At 41.6% G+C, this 20,948-nt stretch overlaps 1 protein-coding gene across 4 annotated transcripts in view; it reads right to left on the reverse strand.

Moving 5' to 3' along the window:
- Positions 1 to 20,948, reverse strand: part of DTNA (dystrobrevin alpha) — a 99,030-nt gene that overhangs the window by 32,377 nt on the left and 45,705 nt on the right. The window contains exons 7-13 of one of the 4 annotated variants that reach the window (XM_074146437.1): positions 19,980 to 20,146; positions 17,384 to 17,508; positions 14,311 to 14,319; positions 12,180 to 12,260; positions 10,205 to 10,294; positions 4,640 to 4,717; positions 3,939 to 4,031 (exon numbers count right to left, since the gene is read on the reverse strand). In XM_074146437.1, the coding sequence (XP_074002538.1) occupies positions 3,939 to 4,031; positions 4,640 to 4,717; positions 10,205 to 10,294; positions 12,180 to 12,260; positions 14,311 to 14,319; positions 17,384 to 17,508; positions 19,980 to 20,146 (643 nt within the window). The remainder of the gene's footprint in view (positions 1 to 3,938; positions 4,032 to 4,639; positions 4,718 to 10,204; positions 10,295 to 12,179; positions 12,261 to 14,310; positions 14,320 to 17,383; positions 17,509 to 19,979; positions 20,147 to 20,948) is intronic. The other 3 variants (XM_074146439.1, XM_074146438.1, XM_074146441.1) reach the window with 3 other exon arrangements.

A 20,948-nucleotide genomic window follows, 5' to 3' on the forward strand; every position in this document is an offset into this window, starting at 1 on the left:
AGGATCTCAAAACTCCAGGTGAAGGATGAAAAATATGATATGAACATATGAAATATGATATGTGAACAGAGGAGTGACACCGAAAGATCTTTGCTATTTCTCATGCTTTAGATGTGTCAAATCAGCCTGTTCTGCAGTAGGCACCCTGCAATAGGTGATATGGATGTCCCCTGATGGTCTTAAAATTATGTCACCGGTGGTTAGAAAAGTCTCAGAAATGCCAGTCTCTTGTGACATTTTTGCAATAGAGGTACCAGTGTGGTCTTCATGACATGCTCTTATTCTACAAACCTTCACTTAACAAATAATTTAAAATACTGACAAATTAAAGGGTAAGTTTCTAAGCCTCAGGGCTATACGAACAATGTCGTAACAGCAGCCCACCAAACGTATTCTGAGGATTGTTTATCTGTGACACTTTCAAAACTGTCCTGGTTTTAAGGCACTTTAAACTGAGACACATCATCTGAGCCCTTTGCTATTGTTACTTTGCCATTTAGGTTAGAATCACCAAGATTTTACCATCAAAATGTTAATACCACTCAGGTATATGGGTATAACCATAAAGACCAACTCCATTCAAGGGAGGGAAATGTCTATACGTTTCCCCTGTAATCACTGGGTCCTGAATGTTTTTCCTCTTTCAAGGGAAGATTTAACCAACTAGAGTTAGTTCTTGTGCACACCCCCTTAATAAACATTTTTAAAAAAAACATAGAATAGCATGGCACTTTTATAGTACAGAAATATGACTCACCACAGTACTACACAGCATAACAAAAAGAAAATCAGAAAGTAAGAAAGGAAGAAAAATAGCCTCCTACTTATAATATATTTTATCTTATTTTCTTCTGCACCTGAAAAGGAAAAGACTGAAACTGGTAGAATTAATATTCAAAACTAGGTAATGTGTCTGACATGAACAAAAAGGAAAACTATTTGCAGTTAAAAGTTCTTTTTTAGAATCAGACACTAAAGACGAACTAAATGAAATATCAAGTATTGGTTTTACATGTTGAAAGATGCTTTACAATTAAACTAACCAAAACAACTGGCTAAGAGATACTTTTTCTACCCATACAGTTACTATAAATAAGGAATTAAGTCTTTCTCTTGTTTCTTAATTTGCCCTGGAGTACTGGATTCTAAAAAACCCTCAGGTAGCTTATTAGCCTGTGAGGGTTGGAAAGGAAAACCCGTCCTTCTAGTTGTGGTATCAAATAACTGCAGATGAAAAATAAAGATAAGCAGCGAAAACTAATTAAATTAATTAAAAAAAGTCAAAATAGAAATACTAGCTACACTTAAACCAGAAAAAAAGGTATACTGGGCTACATTTGACTGATTATTAGCTACTATAAATTAGCCTGAGTCAATATCTAAAAAAACCCACCTCAATTTGTTTTGAAAAGCTACTATATAGTTCTCAAGATAATTTTATGTATTATGCTTACAAAGCATTCCTGTAGGTTTTTCTTGCAGATGAAGGTGCAGCTACAATGATTCCTCTTTTAATCTTTGGCCGCCAGCAGCACTAGAAAATACGTGATGGCACGTATGGGTACGTACACATGGTATTTGCAGGCAGACACACAGCTGAGCTGGCCACCCTGCAGCCTCCCCTACTCAGAAGCCACCTGATTATGGTTAACTACATGCTTTACGCAATTTACCAAATCTTGTTGAGCTGCAGGGTGAGAAAACTTGAACTCGGCACCATCCTAACACAGCTGTGTGGGTTTTGAGCAAATTGCATCCAGCCACTTCGGGGCATGGGCAGGAGGAGTTCACATTTCCCTGAAGATGCCACCCCAGGCTATAGGAGATGCAGCAGCTCAGCCTCCCACAGAAGCCAAGCCTCCCTCTCCTGGAAACTGGCTTCACACAGGAGCTTTGGGATGGACACGTTCTGCTTGCTCTTCTTGTCTTTACCAAAATATAACCATTCACTTCTCTACTACCAGCTTCATTGCCACAAAGCAGAAAATGGCAATGCAGCATGATTCGATGCATGAGTAAGACCGCTGTCCCTCTCAGTTACATCTCTCTCAAAATCTAATCAGTATCTTATCTAAAAAAATGAGATTGTTTCTCGTTGCGGATGCTGTGACTGCACTGATTTAGTATCAGTAATCAGATGTCATGTACTGCACTTTGCATTGGTTATTTAAACAATTAAGGCCATTATCAGTCACTCTCCATTCATCCCTCAAAAACATTAAATGTGAAGGATGTTATGGCACATAATTTCTATATGCATATTTGGATACAGATGTACTATGACTTGGCGAGGTTGGCTCAAAAGCTTGAAGGAACAGGTTGGAATATATACTGGATAAAATTTAGAGGATGAAGATGGTAAACATGAGGCTAGGCACTCACAAGGGGATCTAACTGGTGGTTCTCGCTGAAGCTAAATGAATCACAGACACGGCATCCAAAATGCCATGCCTAGCAAACCAGCCTATACCAAAAATTACTCCAACCCATGTTCATTCTTTGCTCACTTCTTGAATGACTGTATCAAGTAAGTCACTTGTGATAGGCAGGGCCACATTCTTTCTACCTGTCAAATGAGACCAAATAGTAGCATGCTCCTGTCCTCAATCACGGATGGGCAATGACTGGCCTCCACCACATGCCTCCACCAGCTTGTTTTCACAGCCACGGTGTAAATATTACTCAATAAGCCAGGTTTCTGGAAGTGCTTCTCCAGGAATGAAACTAGCCTTCAAAACATTTTTGTTTTGCACAAATGGTTTTCATTTTCCTCACTAAAAACTAGTTTGCCTTTGTTTTCCCCACAGGCACATTCCAGTGGGCTACAGGGTAGAGAAGGAGATCCAGAACAATAGAAGGGCAAACTTCCTTCCCCACCGGGCATGGCAAATTACTCCCATTTTCAACCAGAGCTACACGCAGAAGTGAATTTTGTAAGACTGCAGAGAACCATTGTATGCACCATCCTAAATGAAGTTCCTTGTTGCCTGCTACATGTAGGAGGAAACGGAGTTTCTCATAACCTGGGAAATATTCTGAAACTGAAGGGTTTGTTATGAGCAAAAGAAACCTCATGAGCATAGCTTTGTTGGAAACACTGTACAGCTTTCTGTTCAGCGCCACAGTTTCTAGGGCCATATACTACCCTGCTCACCACCTTGCTGGTACAGGGCTGCAGAGTCTAGAGTTTTGTTGCACTTGGAGAGGTGAGCCAGCGTTTCCCCTCCCTGGGATGGCTTGCTGCGATGCCACCATCCACAAGTGCTGGGACAGCAGGTAGGTTTAGTAGACAAAGCTCCCTATTCACTCCATCAGAAATAATGAACCATGTTCAAGACAGCCCTTAAAAAAATTATCATACTTGAGTCTGAATGAAAGATATGGGCAAATTTATATATAAGATTCAAACAATGCAGAAATCAGATTTAAAAACAATGCCCGACACGTGTAAAAACTGAAGTGAACTTCTCCCTTCACTAGGCTAATAAGCAAATTCCTATTATTATTATCATTGTTTATATGCTATTACAACTTCTTACTTTCAAGGTAATGTGAAGCTACAGTTCATACACCACCTCAAAAATTATTACCTTGAAAACACGGACTTGTTGGTCATCGCTGTATGAAGATTCCTCTACTATCACCAAGTCCTGTACTGTCTGGTATCCCAATGGTATCCCAAATCAATCTGTATGGCCATTCTTAACTAAGCAATTATTTGCCATACCTTGCTACTTAGCAGTGCTAGAGAGAATAACAGCAATTGCCCCAATCCACCAACTTTGGGAGGACACACCCCATATCCATCACACATTCCCTTTAGGTTAGTGCTCATAAAGAGCTCCTTCAAGCTTGTAGCCAGGAGGAGAGAGTGAGGACATTTGGGCCACCAACGCTCCCTTTCCTGGGTTCCCCAAAGGTGCCAAACCTGCACTAACCGTGCGGGGTTGCTCTGCAGCATGTTGACATACAACCCGATGAGTACATGTTCATCGGCCAGCCTGTCTGCAACATCGAGGCTGTACTGTAACCTGAAACGGGGTCGGGGGGAGAGAGGGGGCAGTCCAGACAGACAGAGGGAAATAAACAGAGAAAGCAGGAGCAAGTGAGATTGTGAAATGGGAACTTAGGAACGAATACTTAAGTGTTCTTAAGAAAAAAAAAAAAAAGTCCAGAAATTATTGTATTATTGCAATTTTTATGTTAAGTGTTTAATGGCTTAGGATGGTAGAATCCCACTCGGTTACAGAACCAGCCCCAAAAATCAGCGAGATGCCAGATCAGGCCAGGGACTGGAGCTGTACAGTACCATTTATTTTAAATACAACAGATTGTGAGGTCGACACTTAATACACTATGTATTGAATATATAGGTTAAATAAACATATGTTACACATATGATTAACATACAGAAATTATAAATTGGATTTGTTTGGAAGTGTCTGATCAAGACCTCACACATCCAGTTGTAGACAAATATATTTAAACACGCCCAACTTAGCTCACTGGGTTAATTGGTTATCACAGGTTTCTCAGGAAAGATGTTTATAGAATACATTAGACGCAGGAGGAATAGAGGAAAAGGTTTTGGTTTAGCTGTGTTAGTGCAAGCTATGAACATACTCTCTCTTTAACTTACCCTTTGCCTTTCAAGAAAGCTGGAGCAGCCCTAGCCAGCAGTTTGCTCTGTTCTACTTCAGTATTCTTGGAAGGAGAGCTAGTTAATAAGACAGGAAAACTAAGAAGAGGGTAAACAGTGATGTCTGAAATTCATTACAGAACAGAGTTTGGAGAAACTCATTCGAGTGCCCTGGACTGAGTAAAATGGCAATAGAAGCTTTAAGGAAATTTTAGAAAATTCCAGGAAATGCAAAGTCAGGAATTAGAGTTTTCCCTCCTGTTCTCCAAAAGCAAATATAAAGCTTTCACTACAGAAAAGACAAAGCGTGCTTCTCTCACAAATGGGGAGCTGAAAGCCCCTGTAGTTTCCAGGTGGAGTCCAAGATAAACATGATCTTAAATGCAGCTTTCAAGCTGGGAAAGCTTCACCGTAACAACTAAATAGCTTTTCTCTACATTTGCCATAAGATAGTTTCAATAATCTATGGAAATGTGCTTATTTAGATCCAGTGATGGCATACACTAGTTTGATTTTAGAAGTATTGTTCCTCTGTTGATTTAAAAAAAATACATAGTTCATCAAACCCACTTTTTCCCCTCTAATTGCATTATTTTATAGATTGCAGTAACCACATCTTTCCTAATGCTAAAATACCCATGTTAATAAGATAACACTAGCTAAAAATGCAGAGATTAAAATGTTAGTTTTTCTTTCATGGTGCAACATTTTTGATTTAAACAACAACAAAGCAAAACAAAAATATATTTTACTTTCTTCTCTTAAAATTTTTTCACCTTTAATTTTACTGATACTGTGAATGTCTTTGATCAAAAGACAGGTGTGTGAGCATACACGCACCTGTGCATCCAGGGGTGGGTGTGTGGGGGTGTGTGTGTGTATAGGCAGATGATGATGCACAAATGTGATGCATGACAAATCTGAGCAGATGGGGCTCTGATGGACTGAAGATCAAAACCTTTAATATTGGGACACAGAAGGTATTCGGTCAGATGAGGTGTGGGCCATTACCCTCCTTTTGGGAGGTCAAGCTTGGCAGTGGGGCTCTGAAAAGGATGGTACGAAGGGTGTCATAAGAACCCAAGCCCTATTGATTTATGATAAATCTGGAAGAGACCTGAATGAAATGCTGTACTGCACAGCAAGAAAAAACTCTTGCTTCACGTTTCTATGCCCATCAGCATGCTACTTGTGTGTGCTGCGCTTCCACTGAAGCGACATCCATGCAGATAAATGTGCTCCATGCCATCTAGAAAGATACGTTTTCCACCCATGTTTTCTTCCCAGTTGCAGAAGGAAAATGCATTCAAGGGGTACAGGGTGTACCATTTCAGCCAAAAATGCAGCTTTTGGTTCTCAAAGTAAAGATACATACATTGCCACAATGGGAGACCAAAGACCCCGGGACAGATTTTGTGCTTTGCTTTCTAACAGTGCAGTGTGATGGCCCCTCTGCCAACTAAATTCTCCTCTCCTACACTCCAGAAGTGACAGAGTCAGGGTGGGGTGAAGGGACAGACAAGCAAACATGACACATTGAACAACTGATATCATGTCTATCAACGTCCATTTCCTTCTTAGTTGATTAAGCAAATTTATATCTTGCAACCTCTTCTTATGAGATGTTTTCTAAGCTTTTCTGATGTTTGCGTGTCTCTTCTGGACTCTGTCTTGCCGGTTAGCATATTTGTCCCTGTGCTACACTGGGTGCAAACCTCCAGGCAGAGGTCTCCTCCTCCAGGGAATGAGTTTTGGTGGCTTTCCATCCAGTTATGCTCCATCTTATATTTGATTATTTGCTTCCTTGCTACAGCACTTTTCACTTACAATTACTGAGTTTCCTCTAACGGATTTCAGATCATTTGGACATCAATTACTACTGTTGCAACTGAGCTCATTTTTTAATTTAGAAACTGCTCTCCAAGCACTCCTTCCCATAACTATTTCAACCTTTGTACCATCTACAAATTGCATACACTCAGTCTATTGCTCCCACTAGGTCATTACAAGAAACAGAGCATAGTGTCTGACTTAGGATGGCCTTCAAGAATCCCAGCTGATATGTCCTCCTAGAACGACAGGAAACTTTTGAAAATGTAATTACTGATTTTCAATGTTGCTCTTATACTAATTTCCCCTAGTCCATATTTCCTTTGGGTACTTCTGTGTCATCTGGGACTATGTCAGAAGTCCTTTTAAGGTCAACCCTGTATCACGTGAACTGCTTCTTTTTTACCCACTGGACCAGTTATCCAGTCAATGAAATAAATTAGTTTGGTTTGATATAATTTTTTCTTGACAAATCCATGCTGGTTATTTCTCGTTGGTTTATTATGCTCCAGGTGCTTACTAATTCGTTCATAATTTCAGTATCTTTGGATACCAAGGTCAGGCTGTCTCTTGTATAAAACCTTCTATCTTTGTCCCTGCTTCTGCCTTCAACCTTCCCTCATTTGGAAGGGCTGACATTTGTCCTTCTTGTTGTTCCACATCTTCCTACATCCTCCACATATTCCCCAAAATACAGTTAATACTTCAGAGATTGTTTTGGCCACAGTGAGTTTCTCTGGAACATGTATTTTAAAGATATATTCCTCTTAAAACGGAACATTTTGTAAGATGCCAAAGAATGCTTCCCCATCCAAATTAAGAGACAAAATCTCCAACTCCGAGCAGGTATGTACAAGAGGTAGACCTAACAATATTGATATAAGTGTTATACCCTCTTTAGCGTCAACCTGGCTACTAAACAATCATATATATATGATTGCTTTCCTTTAGCAGGCAAAATACTGCTGATGAAATAAAGAAGATTCTCATCCTGTTCTGAAAACAACATATGAAAGCAACACACAGTTAAAATATACCATGCCCCTTAGAGATAGAAACATGGACAACAGCAGCAGCAACCAGCATGTTTTGCTCCAAAGTTAGCTGGTGTCCAGAAATTTGACCTAATCTCTCGCTATGCCCAGGTAGAATATCTAATTCTTTTTAGCTTTTATGTGGAGTTCAAAAAAGGCACCAGCTACCCTGACTCAGCACTAAATAAAACCCAATTTCTCCTTGGCTATGGGCATTTAATACCATTGTGCATTCTATCTATCTACCACAGAATTGCCAAGTAATTTCAAGTTCATCAGAATGTGCTGCATCACTCCATTTATTCCAGTTTATCACCCCCTTAGAAGAACTAAATGTATTAGCTGGGGGGGGGGGAAAGGGGGGAGCTGAGGAAAATGCAAGAAAAAATGTTCAGTTTCATCTTATCCCTCCTTAGCCCTATAATTCAATAGCTTAAAGACAACATATATTAAGAGAGAAAAAGAGATTGTATCTATTACTGTGGTAGCTATGTAGCTTAAGGCAGCACTGACAGACCGCAGCTGGGGAGCAAAAGAATCCGAATAAGGAAGAAAACATTAATTTAGGGCATAGAGTTATTCCTCTTGACTGGACAGAAGTTTCTATAATGCTCAATTTACCTGTTTTGACATAACGTATCCAATTCATTGGGTTTGCAAGGGCATTACCAACTCTGCAGCAACATTCCCTTGCTCTGCTGCCCTCTAGGTAATTGGAGATCACAAAACCAAATGTGAGATTAAAACCTGAACATTAGCTACATTAAAACAATTACAGGACTTGTGGTTTTAATCACGTATTAGCTGTCATTGCAGCAAATGATTGTGATTTGGTATTTGGGAGAAGATCACAGATTTTTTGTTTCTTTTCAAATATAAGTGCTTCAAAGTTGTTCTTGAGCTGTACAGAGCATATTGTTGATTATCAATTTGCACGCTGGATATATTTAGAAGAAAGGTGCTTGTAATTTTTATGCCAACCTCCCCATGAAAGCTCTTATGGACATGGTGGCTCAAACTAAGCAAAGCAAGCAGAGAAATTTTAAAGGGATTTTGATTCTGAAATGGCTTGAAGAAACTAAGAAGCACCTCAGGGAAAGCCTGAATCTGACCTCCTTTGAGCTTTGTAATAATTGCACACCCACCCAAAATCGGCGCTTTAGATGCAATTAAATTGCAAGGAACATATAACGTTCAGTCTCCTTTCGGTTGTTCCCCACAGTTTGTCCTTTTATTTACGAGTTATCGAAGACCTTTCCTCTAATAAGGTTTTTCTCCTTCCCAGTTCATTTCCCTTTTTCACCCATGAATCCAGAAATGAAGATGATACTGCGCTGAACTTATGAGACCATACCCATTTCCAGCAGCAGAACGGCTCCGTGTGCTGAATTCAGCATTTCCTGCTACAGGGAGAAACGGGTTGCGCATGGTAGTGTCCTTATGTGAACACAACTACCTGAAATAAGTACCATGGGAAAGCTACAAATGACAGTCGGTGCCAATTCTCCTTTGCATAAACATTCTAATTCCATAAAAACTTTCTTTAAAGCTATCTGAAACCTCTGGACTAGACTGCAACACAAATTAAAGTAACTGTAAGTTATGTGCAGTGAAAACACAGCCAGCAGAGCTTCCAGCATTGATTACATCCAGCTAGAAACTTTACCCTGAGTTTGTACAATTTTTGCTATAATACGAATCACGGAGCATTTAATAGAAAATCAGCACAACTGCAAACAGAGCTGTCACAGTCTGTTTCTCTGATGTACGAGAGGATGAGCTTCCACTAATGAGGCCTGATTTTCCCAGGGCAATAATAATAGTAAAATCTAAAAGAATAAATGAAGATACTGTTATTAGTCTAATACAGATTGAAGAACTTGGCATTTAGCAGAAAAGTACCTCGGTCTCAGTACTTTCTTACTGAATTATAGCTAATACTCATGGATTAATGGAAAAAGAAAGGTCATTACACTCCACAGTAAAAGAAAATGGGGAAACGGTTCTTATGCAACTGCATATTTCTTTTATGCAGAATGAAACAGGCTCTTCTTTTAGGTCACTAAGATGAGAGGGAATGCTGGAAAAAGAATGCAGCAACCAGAGGCATCAGTTCAAATCCCACGCTCACTACGTAAATGGGAAGTCTTCGTTAGCTTCAGTAGGATTCAGATCTCCCTTTTCTGTGGCGATTTTGAGAAGCAAAGCAAAGGGGTCTGGGAAAGGTTATTGGGAAGCGGTGGTAACTGCAGAACAGTAACCACCAGCAGTGAGAGCCGTGGAAGAGGAGGCGGCGGCTGGCTGTGAGACCTGGAGTCATTTCCAGGCTCCTCTGTGAGCCTCTCTCGTTCCTCAGTCAAGAACGCATCAGGCAAGTCATACAATGACGACAAAACCATAACGGTGTATTTTTTTTTTTCATTTTCAAAAACAATGTTTCCAACTTCCTCTAGATATGTTAATATTAATCCTACGTGAAAGGGTAAAATGAAAGATTTGTGCTCTGCAGAAGCAAGAGAAGTTGGCAAAGCCCACAGCCAGCAGGAAGTCTATTCAAAGGGCTGATTAGAGCCACAGAAACCCTCTAGCCCACCAGAGTCTTCCTTAAAGAGTATCTTTAGTAGTTTAGCAGAACCGCTAATGATTTAGTGCATAAGCTACAGAACTACAGCGATTAGTGGGTTAGTGCTCTCATACTGACCGTGAATTGTTGTGCAGCTGATTTACATACAGCTTTATAAGAGAATGCTCATCAGCCACAGGACTGGCTGCATTTATACCCCCAAGTAACCTGAATGATTCAAACAATGAAACCTTGTTAATACCCTAAAAAGTGCATTCAGAGATCAGCGTGTTCAGAATGGGCTCATGACGATAAAAGCAATTTGTAACCATTTAGAAAGGATACTGACTTGACAGTTAGTAGGGTGCTCTTTTTTTTTTTTGAATTAAAAATGCAAATTAAATTTATAAGAGTTGAAAATAAAAATAATGAGAGTAAGTTGTCAAAAACTTAAAATTCCTGTTAGGTTACTGAAACATAAGTTACAATATTTTTTTAATATACAAGCAATGTGATTGCTTTACATATCAGGGTGCTGTTAACCCTGAAAAGTCAGAACTGACTGCTGCAGCATCATGGAAACTGCTGTGTAAGGACATCATGCTGTCCACTTACAAGGAAGTCTGGGTACCTATGGTTGTGGGGCTTTTTTTGTCTCCTGCCTTAAGGGGATTTGCCATCAATGAGTTTTTCCTCTAGGAAAAAAGAAATTCTAAATGCTTGGGGATCATAAGTTTAATCCTGATAGTTAAAGACAGATGAATTACTAAAGAAAACAAAAGTAAAATCATCAGGTTTTTTTCATAAGTAAAGAAAAACAAGTAGCACAGTAGTTAGTGCTGTGATTATTACTGCAGGTATCTGGCCTTAAAAGGCAAAGCATCAGCACAGGGACCTCCTGGGGATAAACAGAAGCAACAGCTCCACTCTTAAAGAGCATTGCTCTTAACGACCTGCCCTGGAGAGGCCACAAATAGATTATCCTGCCTCGCCCTAGCACATACGGTTCCATATATTCCAACAACAGAAATGAATGAGCATTTGCAGTCTCACTGTCTGGACAGGCAGCAGATCTGGTCTTGGGGGCTGCTTTGGGACTGGCTTTCAGAAAGCATCTCAGTCACAGCCAGCAGCTACTTGCACTAAGATAACACCGAGAGCTTACAGTTTACAGCTCTTGGTAACGAAGTTGACAAATCAAAGTAGTAGTAAACCATCTTTGCTCTGACACTGCAGTATGGTACCCTGCGGGTTTGCTTTTGGTGTTAAAAAAAGTAGTCATACATACTCAGAGCTTGTGTTTGGTTATTCAGGAACACTGAAGCACTGACATGTACAGCAAAAACCAAGCAATAAGACCCACCCAAGGAAGTCGTATCACTCACCTTCCCCAGTACAGCAGGAAGTTATTTTTTGGCCACCTTCTCACCTACATGCATTGTTAGGCTTACATGGATGGGGTGAAACAGCTAGCAAACGCTACATACGTATTTTGGCTGCATGAGTCAAAATACTGAGCCAAAATGTACGCTCAGCTGCAAGCACCTTCTCTGTGGCATTCATGTTTCTGACCGCTCTTTGCTGAAGGGTCACCATATGACCATGTGCCATAGTCACCATCTCTCTTGTAGCCTTTAATGAAAATCTGAATGCTTTAACAGGAGTAAGGATGTCTTGCTGTACCTTGCAACCCTGAGGACATTTTCTGTTTGCTCATATCCCATCTTGCAGCCCGATGCAGGCGTTCCCAGTAGGGAAAGGCATGTCCCAGTTTCTCTATTCCCACAGTGCTGCTACAGAATGACTTCTCACCAGCAGCCCATGTTCAGCCCCTGCAGGAGGGTGCCTATGTTGCAAGTGAGCACATTCAGAAGGGCATAATGGTTCAAATGAGAACCAAAATTCTGTGCTCCGTTGTGAGGAGCCTGGGGTGCCCTAACTCCAGCTCTCCATCCAGATGTCTCAGTATCAATCCAAAATAACCACGGCATTTCTCTGCTCATGTCTGTTAATCTTATTTTGGGTTTGTTTTTTTTTTTCTGGGGGAAACTGAAAATTGAAACCTCCACCTCTCTCATATAATGGTTTAACATAAATTAGGGTAAGAACTCACCTTCTGTTTGCAAAAGGACTTCCTGAGGGAACAGAGTGGGAGAAGAGTGTGTCGTTCATGCTGGTTACAGGTCGGGGGGGCCTAGAAGGAGGCAAAATATCCAGTTGCATTAATTTTGCACAGAAGAAAACTCATCAGCAACAGTATTTACAGAGAACAAAATGAGCTTCTTGTTAAAGTAACATTACTGCTAGCATCTTCGGCTTTAAGTAGCAATAGTTCCAAATTAAAGACACTGTGTTTTTAACCAGAAGTCAATAAAAACACACTGGTACTTAGGCCTGGAAAGAAATAATGCTTTTGTGCATGCTGAAGTGAGTTTTAAGCAACTTGCTGGATTTTTTTTTTTTCCCTGCTTGGGCAAAATAACCATTATGCCATTTTTTCCTTTCCAGACCGTGTAGTCCATGGCACAGTCGCTACTTCCAGCCAGCTTGGCTGAGCACTGGTAGCAGCTTTGCTGCGGCATCATGAAGGTCTGCAGGGGGCGACTGCCAATAAATTACACATTTTTTTTTTCCATGAGGTTATCCCTGGCTCCAAGCTCCGTGATGCCATATCCACGTAGTGACTGCAGTGTACCTGTAGCCCTCAGTGTCCCATGAAATACATGTAGTACTAAACTGGTTTAACTGCAAAGCTTTTCAACTGGTATATCAAACCCCCAAATCAAAATTTAAAATAAGTATCTAGTTTAAGAGGACCCATTAATAATGGACGGTTTTATTACTACATTCTTTATTTCCTGCTCTTACTAAAAATGAAATGAGAAAGAATATTTCCTCTGCTTTCTTTTATTGTCTACTCTTAAAAAGTACTTTGTGCATAATTTTTTCTTCTGTACCCATTAAGGAGCAATTTCCCCTTCTTAATGGACTTCTTATGCAAGCTGGGCAAAATACATAGATACTCTGGAAAAACTAAAAAATATGTTATTAAATTCACAAGGTTTTCAATGAGCAGAACCTGAAGCCACCTATAATTCAGACTACAAGTTGCCTAGATTTCAAGTTGGTTAATATTCCTTTTAAGCTCTGTGAAAGATCTGTCTTGCCTTCTGAATTCTGCAGATGTGCAAATCGAACTATAGTAGCCATCTGCAAAATATTCACTGGGCTCCAATAGTGCAAGACAACCGGTCATTCAAACCATTTGTAAGAAATGAAGGAAGCCAGTCTTGCACAGAAGTGAACTATTACTATATGTTTTCTTTCTTATTTTGTAACAGAATACAAGCATAAATGTAGTCTTTGACAAGTCCAAATGGGTTTCTCAGCATGACAATACCACACTGATTTTAAGAAGTCTAAAACTGGGAATAAAAAGATGACGTTATTTATATGAAAATATAGCTTTAGCCTAACCCTGCGTCTGCAGGCCCACACGAAAAACTCCAGTTCTGGTCTCTCATGAGTTTGAAAAGCAGCAATTTGTGCTCTGTGTACTTATAGAGAAGTGTTTAATATTATTTTTCATGGACTCCATCAGAGCTAGGAGGAACTTGGATACTTAGAAACTAATTTTATTTAATAGTTAAGCAAGCAGTATTTTGTTGCCTGGGAACTGTGAACTGATAATTGATGTAGGAGAAAAAGTTCACACCAAGTACATGTGACTACTGACTTCTTCCTTTTCTCAATGCAATCACTGGCCAGTGAACACATTCCCAAACTAACTGGGTACAGGCTGAGGATTCTGAAAGATGGCTCAAACCCTGGTCCTCCCTACACAGCAGAGGAGAAGGGAGGAGAGGCTGGTTCTCAACACTGTCCCAGAGAAGGTGGCAGGAGAGTGCTCCCCTGGCAGAGCTTGGGCTCTGCTTTGCCTTGCGCCCAGCCCACCTCTGCTGACCGAGTGGGAAGTGGGTATGTGGCACCCATGGACTCCAGCAGATCACCACATACATACTTCAGGCTAATGTCTTCTCCAAGCTTTAGCTCAAAATAGGTGTGAAAGAGAAGTTTCTAACCCCCAAAAGAGCTCTCCCCTTTCACTGTCTCTGTATGCAAAGAGAACTATTTCTTTGGCTCTGGACCCTGATAAAAAGTTAAGGATTGGTAATAATAAGATTATCACATTTTTTTCCAAGTTTTTTCCTCCAGTAAATGTACTAAAGAAGAAAAATACTCACCAAGTATCTCTTTTGCAGCCAAAATGAAATGGAAAAGAGATCATTAATTAAATTGTCAGTTTAATATGTATGTGGTCTAAGTAATGCATTGGACATACTCCATTCTTATGACCCTGATTCTGCAAAAAGCATGAGAGCCTCTATGCATAAAAGGTCATTGATCTGTTTACATATGCAGAGTTATTGTTGTGTACAAATGTCTATAAACCCCAAGGCTTTGCTAAGGTTTTGTGATTAGTTTGCCAATTCTTATACGAAGAAAACCATATTAAACTAATCCGAGCTTTCCCACAGCAAGTTTCTTAAAGGCTGATGCTCACATTCCTCAGGTTCAGCTTGAATATCAAATGGATGCTGAAACATACATATACAGTTGTGTGATATGATAAGACAAGAACAGCAGACTTTATGTTATAGTAATTGAAAGCTCAGCTATTGACTAAAAATGTATGTATTTCTGAGGTTATTTCTAAATTTCTGTAAGTGAGCAATTAACCTTTCTGGTAAAAGTGAGCTGATGTTAATCAACTTTCCTCAAGGAGACAGAAAATCATAGTATTGAAATATGCTATGTAATAAATGCATGTTATGGCACAACACATACCCACAGCAATAAACCAAATGAAATAGGAGGAGTTTTCCCAAGTACTCTGTGCTGGTCTAACCTCTTCACACTGATGTCAAAAATAATTCTCCCAGGCTTAGATGGAAATGAAGTCAGGCCAGTGCAGAATGCATTTGAAAAATCATTCCATGATGCACTGACCGCGGCATTTGTCATCTCTGCAGTCTGGTGTTTCTTTTTTGTTGCCAATCTCACATATAGAAAGGAAAAATGACTCCTCCATTGGTGGGAGGAGCTCCTCCACCAGGTTAATGACACCTTGATAACTGCTTCTCTAGATGAGCCTTAGATGCGTTTCTTGCTTAATTGAAAGTTCTGTGTGTGGCACCAGTAAAACAAAAAACCAATGCAGTCTGTCTGGTACCACTCTAAGGTGGAATAACGATGAAAAGGCTGTATAGTAATGCAGAGAATACTTGTCCCCATTTAAGTGAGAAGCTAAGAAAAGGATACTGTTTTGTTGCCAAAATTCCTCCATTTAATGCACATATAAAAACCCTTTGTGCCTGGATTCCTGCCCAGAGCTGTTTCTCTCAACTTCCATTATGTTTAAAAATAAAAATCACATCAGCGAGAAGATATTCTCAATGAGGTACTGTAGCATATCTCTCCCCTCAGTGAATGTACGTGAATTATGCTGTAGATCATGCTACCTCCACAGCTTACAAGTTTTTTCACTCATGTATCATTATAGCCAATATATATTGCCAGGTTATATTGCCTTCAATCTATGAATAAAGAGAAACTCATAAAACAAAATAGATGGTGGTTTGTTCTCACATCCAATCACCCTAAATTATGTCTGTATAGTTAGGAAGAAGGAAGGGTGTTAATTTCACAGCAAAGATTTGGAACAGATCCTACTCAATTATGGTACCTTCTCCTTGCCTTGCCCAAATGCATTTAAACCATTCACAGTAGCCCAGTTTTAACTACCCGTTATCTTCTGACATACCCCCAGGCCTCCGAGGGCCTCCAGCCAGCAGGGAACAGAGGCGTCTCTTTCAGTTTTGTGCTGTCTCTTTCCATTTTTCTTAAGGATGGCCAAAATCCGCCCTGTGGAATTATCACTGACTCGCCAGCAGAGCCAGGCTTTTATACCACACACAGCAGTGGGGGAGCTCAGCAGATCCACCTCCGGATGATTTCTTCCAGAGAACATCATCCTCCCATTACACCTCTATAAAGAGGTGCATAAGCTTTAACTGGCAGTCAAGTGTAACAGCGATTTGGCACTATCTATCTGGCAGAGGCACCTTGCGTCTGAAAAGCAGAGCACTCTTTTATGCCTTGAAAAACTTCTGCTGTAGCCACACCATCAGCATGATTTATCCTTAAAACGTCAGGCTGGTTAGATGGACTTTCCAGGTGTCACACAGCCCCCGTTGGCCAGCATGCATTTGCTCTTAAAGATGCTACATACAAACAATCAGCACCGACAAAAGTAAACATGTATAATAATTACAGACCGGAACAGTTCCAGCAGCCAGTAACACAGATAGGCAGCGTGCAAATACAGTTTTAATGGCTGCTGCCTGAAATGCTTCAACCTAGGCCTCTGACAAAGACAGTATCTTTGAAATAATTTTTCCAAGTTAATTTCTTCGTAACTTTCTTCCAACCAGTGTCTTGATTTTTCCTGGAAAATTTAACTTTTTTTTTTTTTTTTTTTTAAGGACCCAGGAAGGAGAGGTAAAATGAATGGATAAATGAGAACATCTGAGCAACTGCCACTATGGATGGTGGACACATTTTAGAAAAATAAAATCCAAAGTGATGATTTCCCCACCCTGCACAAATATGTTTTCTCCCTGATTTGAGTTTCTTGGTTCCTACAGAGAAAGACTAGTAACACAAACTACTGTATCAAAAACTAGTTTTGCTTTCCCGAAATATCAAAACATAAAGCTAGTAGACCCTTTTCAAGTGACTTCGCAATTACAGACACAGCTTTTATGCAAAATTGCGTAGCTGGTCTTCAGGGCTGGATGAAGGCACAGCTCCACTAAAGTCAGCGAGAGCTCTGACACCGATTTTGACAAAATTGGTAAGACTTCCCTTTTCTCTGCTGCTTTGTGTCAAGACATACCTGCGATACACTGAAGTTGAGAGTCTCTAGATGACAAAACTAATGTGCTCAGCACAAATACATCCCAAAGTGCTGAAACTCATGAGATTGCATAGTTACATCTTGAGTAGACTGGTGACATGCCAACACTGTATCCCAGTATGTGGTTATTCATACACATCCCACTGACTTTTCAAGTTAAGTCACACCAGAAGAACATTTTTATACTAAATACCCCTATCAGCAAATTTGCACCTGTGATGCATTGAGCTTGATATGCCACAGCTGCCTCCTGTTTTGTTCAGAGCTCTCGTATCTACGCTTGGTGTAAGCAACACCTACAACAAAGCTTACTTTCTCTACAGCACACAGATACTTACACAATATGAGCCAGGTTTAGAGGTTTTTCAGGCTGGTCAGGGAACATTGGGTGCAAAGGTTCACGGCTGGAAGCACAGCTTAAAGACTTGCTAAGTGCATTAGTTAGCTTCTTAGCAGGTGATTTCTGGGAGGAACAAGGAAGGTAGAGGTAATCTGGACAAGTAAGGTGCATACTGTTTCTGCTATAGGAAGCACAAAACAACAGGAAGCTCTACAGCTTACATACATATTGACTGACAACCCCCTTGCCCCCCTCCCGCCCTGAGAGTCTGGTAAAGCAAAGACCGCTCAGTTTGGAGGAAAGATTACTCTTACCTTCAGGGCCCTTTAGAGTAGGCTTGGGGGGGATATATCTATATGGACAGATGCAGTCGCCGTGGTTGCTTTGCAATGTTGCCCTTGGGTAGTATTGAATGAAGGACTGCACAAAGTTCGTGTCGCCTGGCCTGGAGCTGGCTCGCACCTCACCAGCTTGGAGTGCAAGCAGAACAAATCTGTGGATGCCTGTCCATACAGATACACCCAGTGGGACACCATTTCCTTCCTAAGTTGTGGGCCAGGCACAAGGCTGCTATATTCTTTCTCCTGGCTAGTATTTCCCTCCTCAGCTCCAGTACCCTGTCCTCTTTTCCTGCTGTTATAAAGCTCCTCTTCCGCCTCCTGTGGCCGCTGTAGCCCCTGCCACACTGGGGAACGGGAAATTTCAGACACCAGCACGACGGGAATTGCCCCGTCATGGCAACAGCGTGCTAGAAGAGGGGTCGCTGTCACCAAACGACGGGGAGGCTCTGTGCAAAAAGCATGCTTCTCACCCTGAAATCCCATCAGCGAGTCTTAGAAAAGAAAATCACTGTTTTCTGCTTTCTAGTTTTGTTCGGACACTCTTTGCAGTTGAATGCTTTTCTAAGAAAGGGCTTGGAGATCTAAGGTGTCTTTTAGGCTATGTGAGAGATTCTCAGGGAATCCAACCCACCTCTCTCTGACTCAGCTTCTTTGCCAGTAAAACAGGGGTAACGATCCTTGCACTGGCTCCTCCCCCTGAAACACAGCTCTACACACTGAAATTTAAAAATCTTTCTGGAACTTTACAGGAGTGGTATTGTATTTGTGCACACACATCCTGCATCAACTTATGACTGTCATCAAGATAATGATGAAATGTTTCTGTTGCAGAAATCCAACCTAAATATGTAAAGTTCAGGCTTTTTTCTCTTTCATTATAAATGCGACTTCACTCTGAATTGAGAACAGTTGAGTTCCACTGCACCCATGAACACCTTTAGTCTGCATGTGGAGCTTGATAAGGATGCATTAAGGAGAATGCTAACCAGATTTGAAAAAATGCTAATGAATGCTAGAGAAAGGCAATTTCAAACTTGAAGCAAAACATTTGCTTCTGACAAGGAAACATTTGAAACCACTAGGCATGTAGTCATGTCTTTGTCTTCTGCTGAGCAGAAATCTTAAGTTTTCCAATTACTTCCTGCCTATAATTACAGCTCCCTGGCTACAGAAAAAATGATCTTATAGCACAAATTGCTATTAGGAATCGAATCAGAGCTACGTAGTGGGCACCCTCCTATTCAGAGGCTAAACTCAAGCCATTCGAGTCTCTGCAACATGCAACAATTAGGACCCACAAAAACAATTACAGACCCAGATCTGCTGGGAGGCGGCGAAGGGCTGTGTGACTGGCATACAGAGCAAATCACGTCAAATTTAACCCTTGCCTGCTCCATCAACAGAAAAACAGACATTTTAGAAGAGGTAAGTTTCAGAACTTTGTTAAAAAATACACACAAAGTGCTGTACAAATATGAGTCATTGCTATATGCATTGCTTTTTTTTTTTTTTTTTAAATAATAGTAGGCTTTTGGAATATTTGAGATTAGTTAGGATTTTTCTGTCGGTCTCTGGATTTGAGCCCTGAAGGATGGGGCTGCTCCATGACCCAGGGCTTCTGCGGGGGCTTTGCTCCAGTCTGTGGAAAGCTCAGACCCCAGGTCTGATGCCCTTTAGAGAAGGTTGATGTAGCTGTTGATACTTCTCTTAAAGCATTGAATTATTTTGTTTCACAACGGAAAGGCTGAAGTGTGTTTTTCTCGGAAGTAAACACTACTGTGGATCTAAGCTTGTGACCGTGCTCAGATCCACAGTGCCAGGACCATCCCAAATGCTACGCATATGCTGCAGCCACTTGACTGAAAATATTGGTGAATGAGCGTTATGTATTCATCACTTCATTTACATGTAGCCAAACAAAGCAAGCCAATGACGATTTTATCGTGAGTCCTGTGGGAAGGGGAGAAGCTGCCGTGCGGGGGGTGCCCTGCTGCCAGCCCCTCCTGCGCTGCCCTCCCACTGTCACGCACCCTCACAGGCGCCCCACATCCTCACCCAGAAAGGACCATTCCCACCTCCGTGCTCTCCCGACGGCTCCCAAGGCTGGAGCGTCCCTGACGGGGTCGCCGATCCGAACCGGCAGCCCAGCTCCCGGCCTCCCCGTGCCGGATGGTGGCCCGGAGCTGCGGCCGGGGGCTTCTCCACCGGCTGGAGGGCAAAGCAGTCTGCAGCGAGGCGTGAGCCTTCCCTTACCCATGACGTGTACTCTTTCATTTGGTGCTGGTTGCTGTGGGAACCGCTGGCATGGCCCCTCCAGAAGCAGTCCTGACAGAGCTGGTAATTGTGACACTGCTGGCAGCGGTAGCGAAACCCCATCATGCTCTCGCTGTGGCAGTAGGAACACTCGACGGGGTGGAAGACTGCGCAAGGAGAAAGAGACGCCGAGCCGTAAACCAAAGCATAGAAACCCCCAGCCAAAGTTTACAGACAGAGCCCCGAATCGAAGGGTGAATCCCTTCGTTGTTTCTAGCGTCTGCAGCGTCAGATGCCGCCTGCAGCTTTGACCCGTAAAAACTAGAATAGCCACCCGGCAACCTGCCCTGAGCCACGGGCAACGCTTCCGATACCGAGCCCCAAACCCTGCGTCACTTCTGAGCTGACACCCGCACCTCCCGCTCGCAGCAGCGAAAGATGTGTTCAGCGTCTCCCAGAACCCATGACAGAGGAAATTCATACGTGGGAAAACCCGCCGCACCCTTCAGCTGCATTACTGGGGGAAGCTGGGTGTTTTGCAGTCCTGTGAGGAGCTAAAGCGATGCTCTTTGGGGGAAAAGCCAAACTCAACTGTTTGCTTACTGGAAGCACAAAAATGAATGTCGTTGTCTCTTAATTACTGCTGTCTCATCTGTACAACAACTGGCATCGTTTAGGTACCTTTATGTGGAGTTGAACGCTTAGCTTTGGATGTTGGTCGTCCTGTTCTCTCTTCCACTCAGAAACAGATACTAACGAGGATGCAAGTCACTGAGCGTGCTAAGGCACCAGTCACGATGTTTTGAAGCCCTTTTCTGAAAATACTGCTATTTCTGCTCCTTTCATCTCACTACAGCCTGTATCCAATTTGCCAGGGGGTACTGAACATCTCCTTGTTCCCAGACACCTTCTGCTCTTCTACTGTAAGGTTAAGTCTGGGCGGATTTGGATCAGTGCTGAGTGCATCAA

The sequence above is a fragment of the Numenius arquata genome, chromosome 4 (assembly GCF_964106895.1).
Source record: "Numenius arquata chromosome 4, bNumArq3.hap1.1, whole genome shotgun sequence".
Classification (NCBI taxonomy): domain Eukaryota; kingdom Metazoa; phylum Chordata; class Aves; order Charadriiformes; family Scolopacidae; genus Numenius; species Numenius arquata.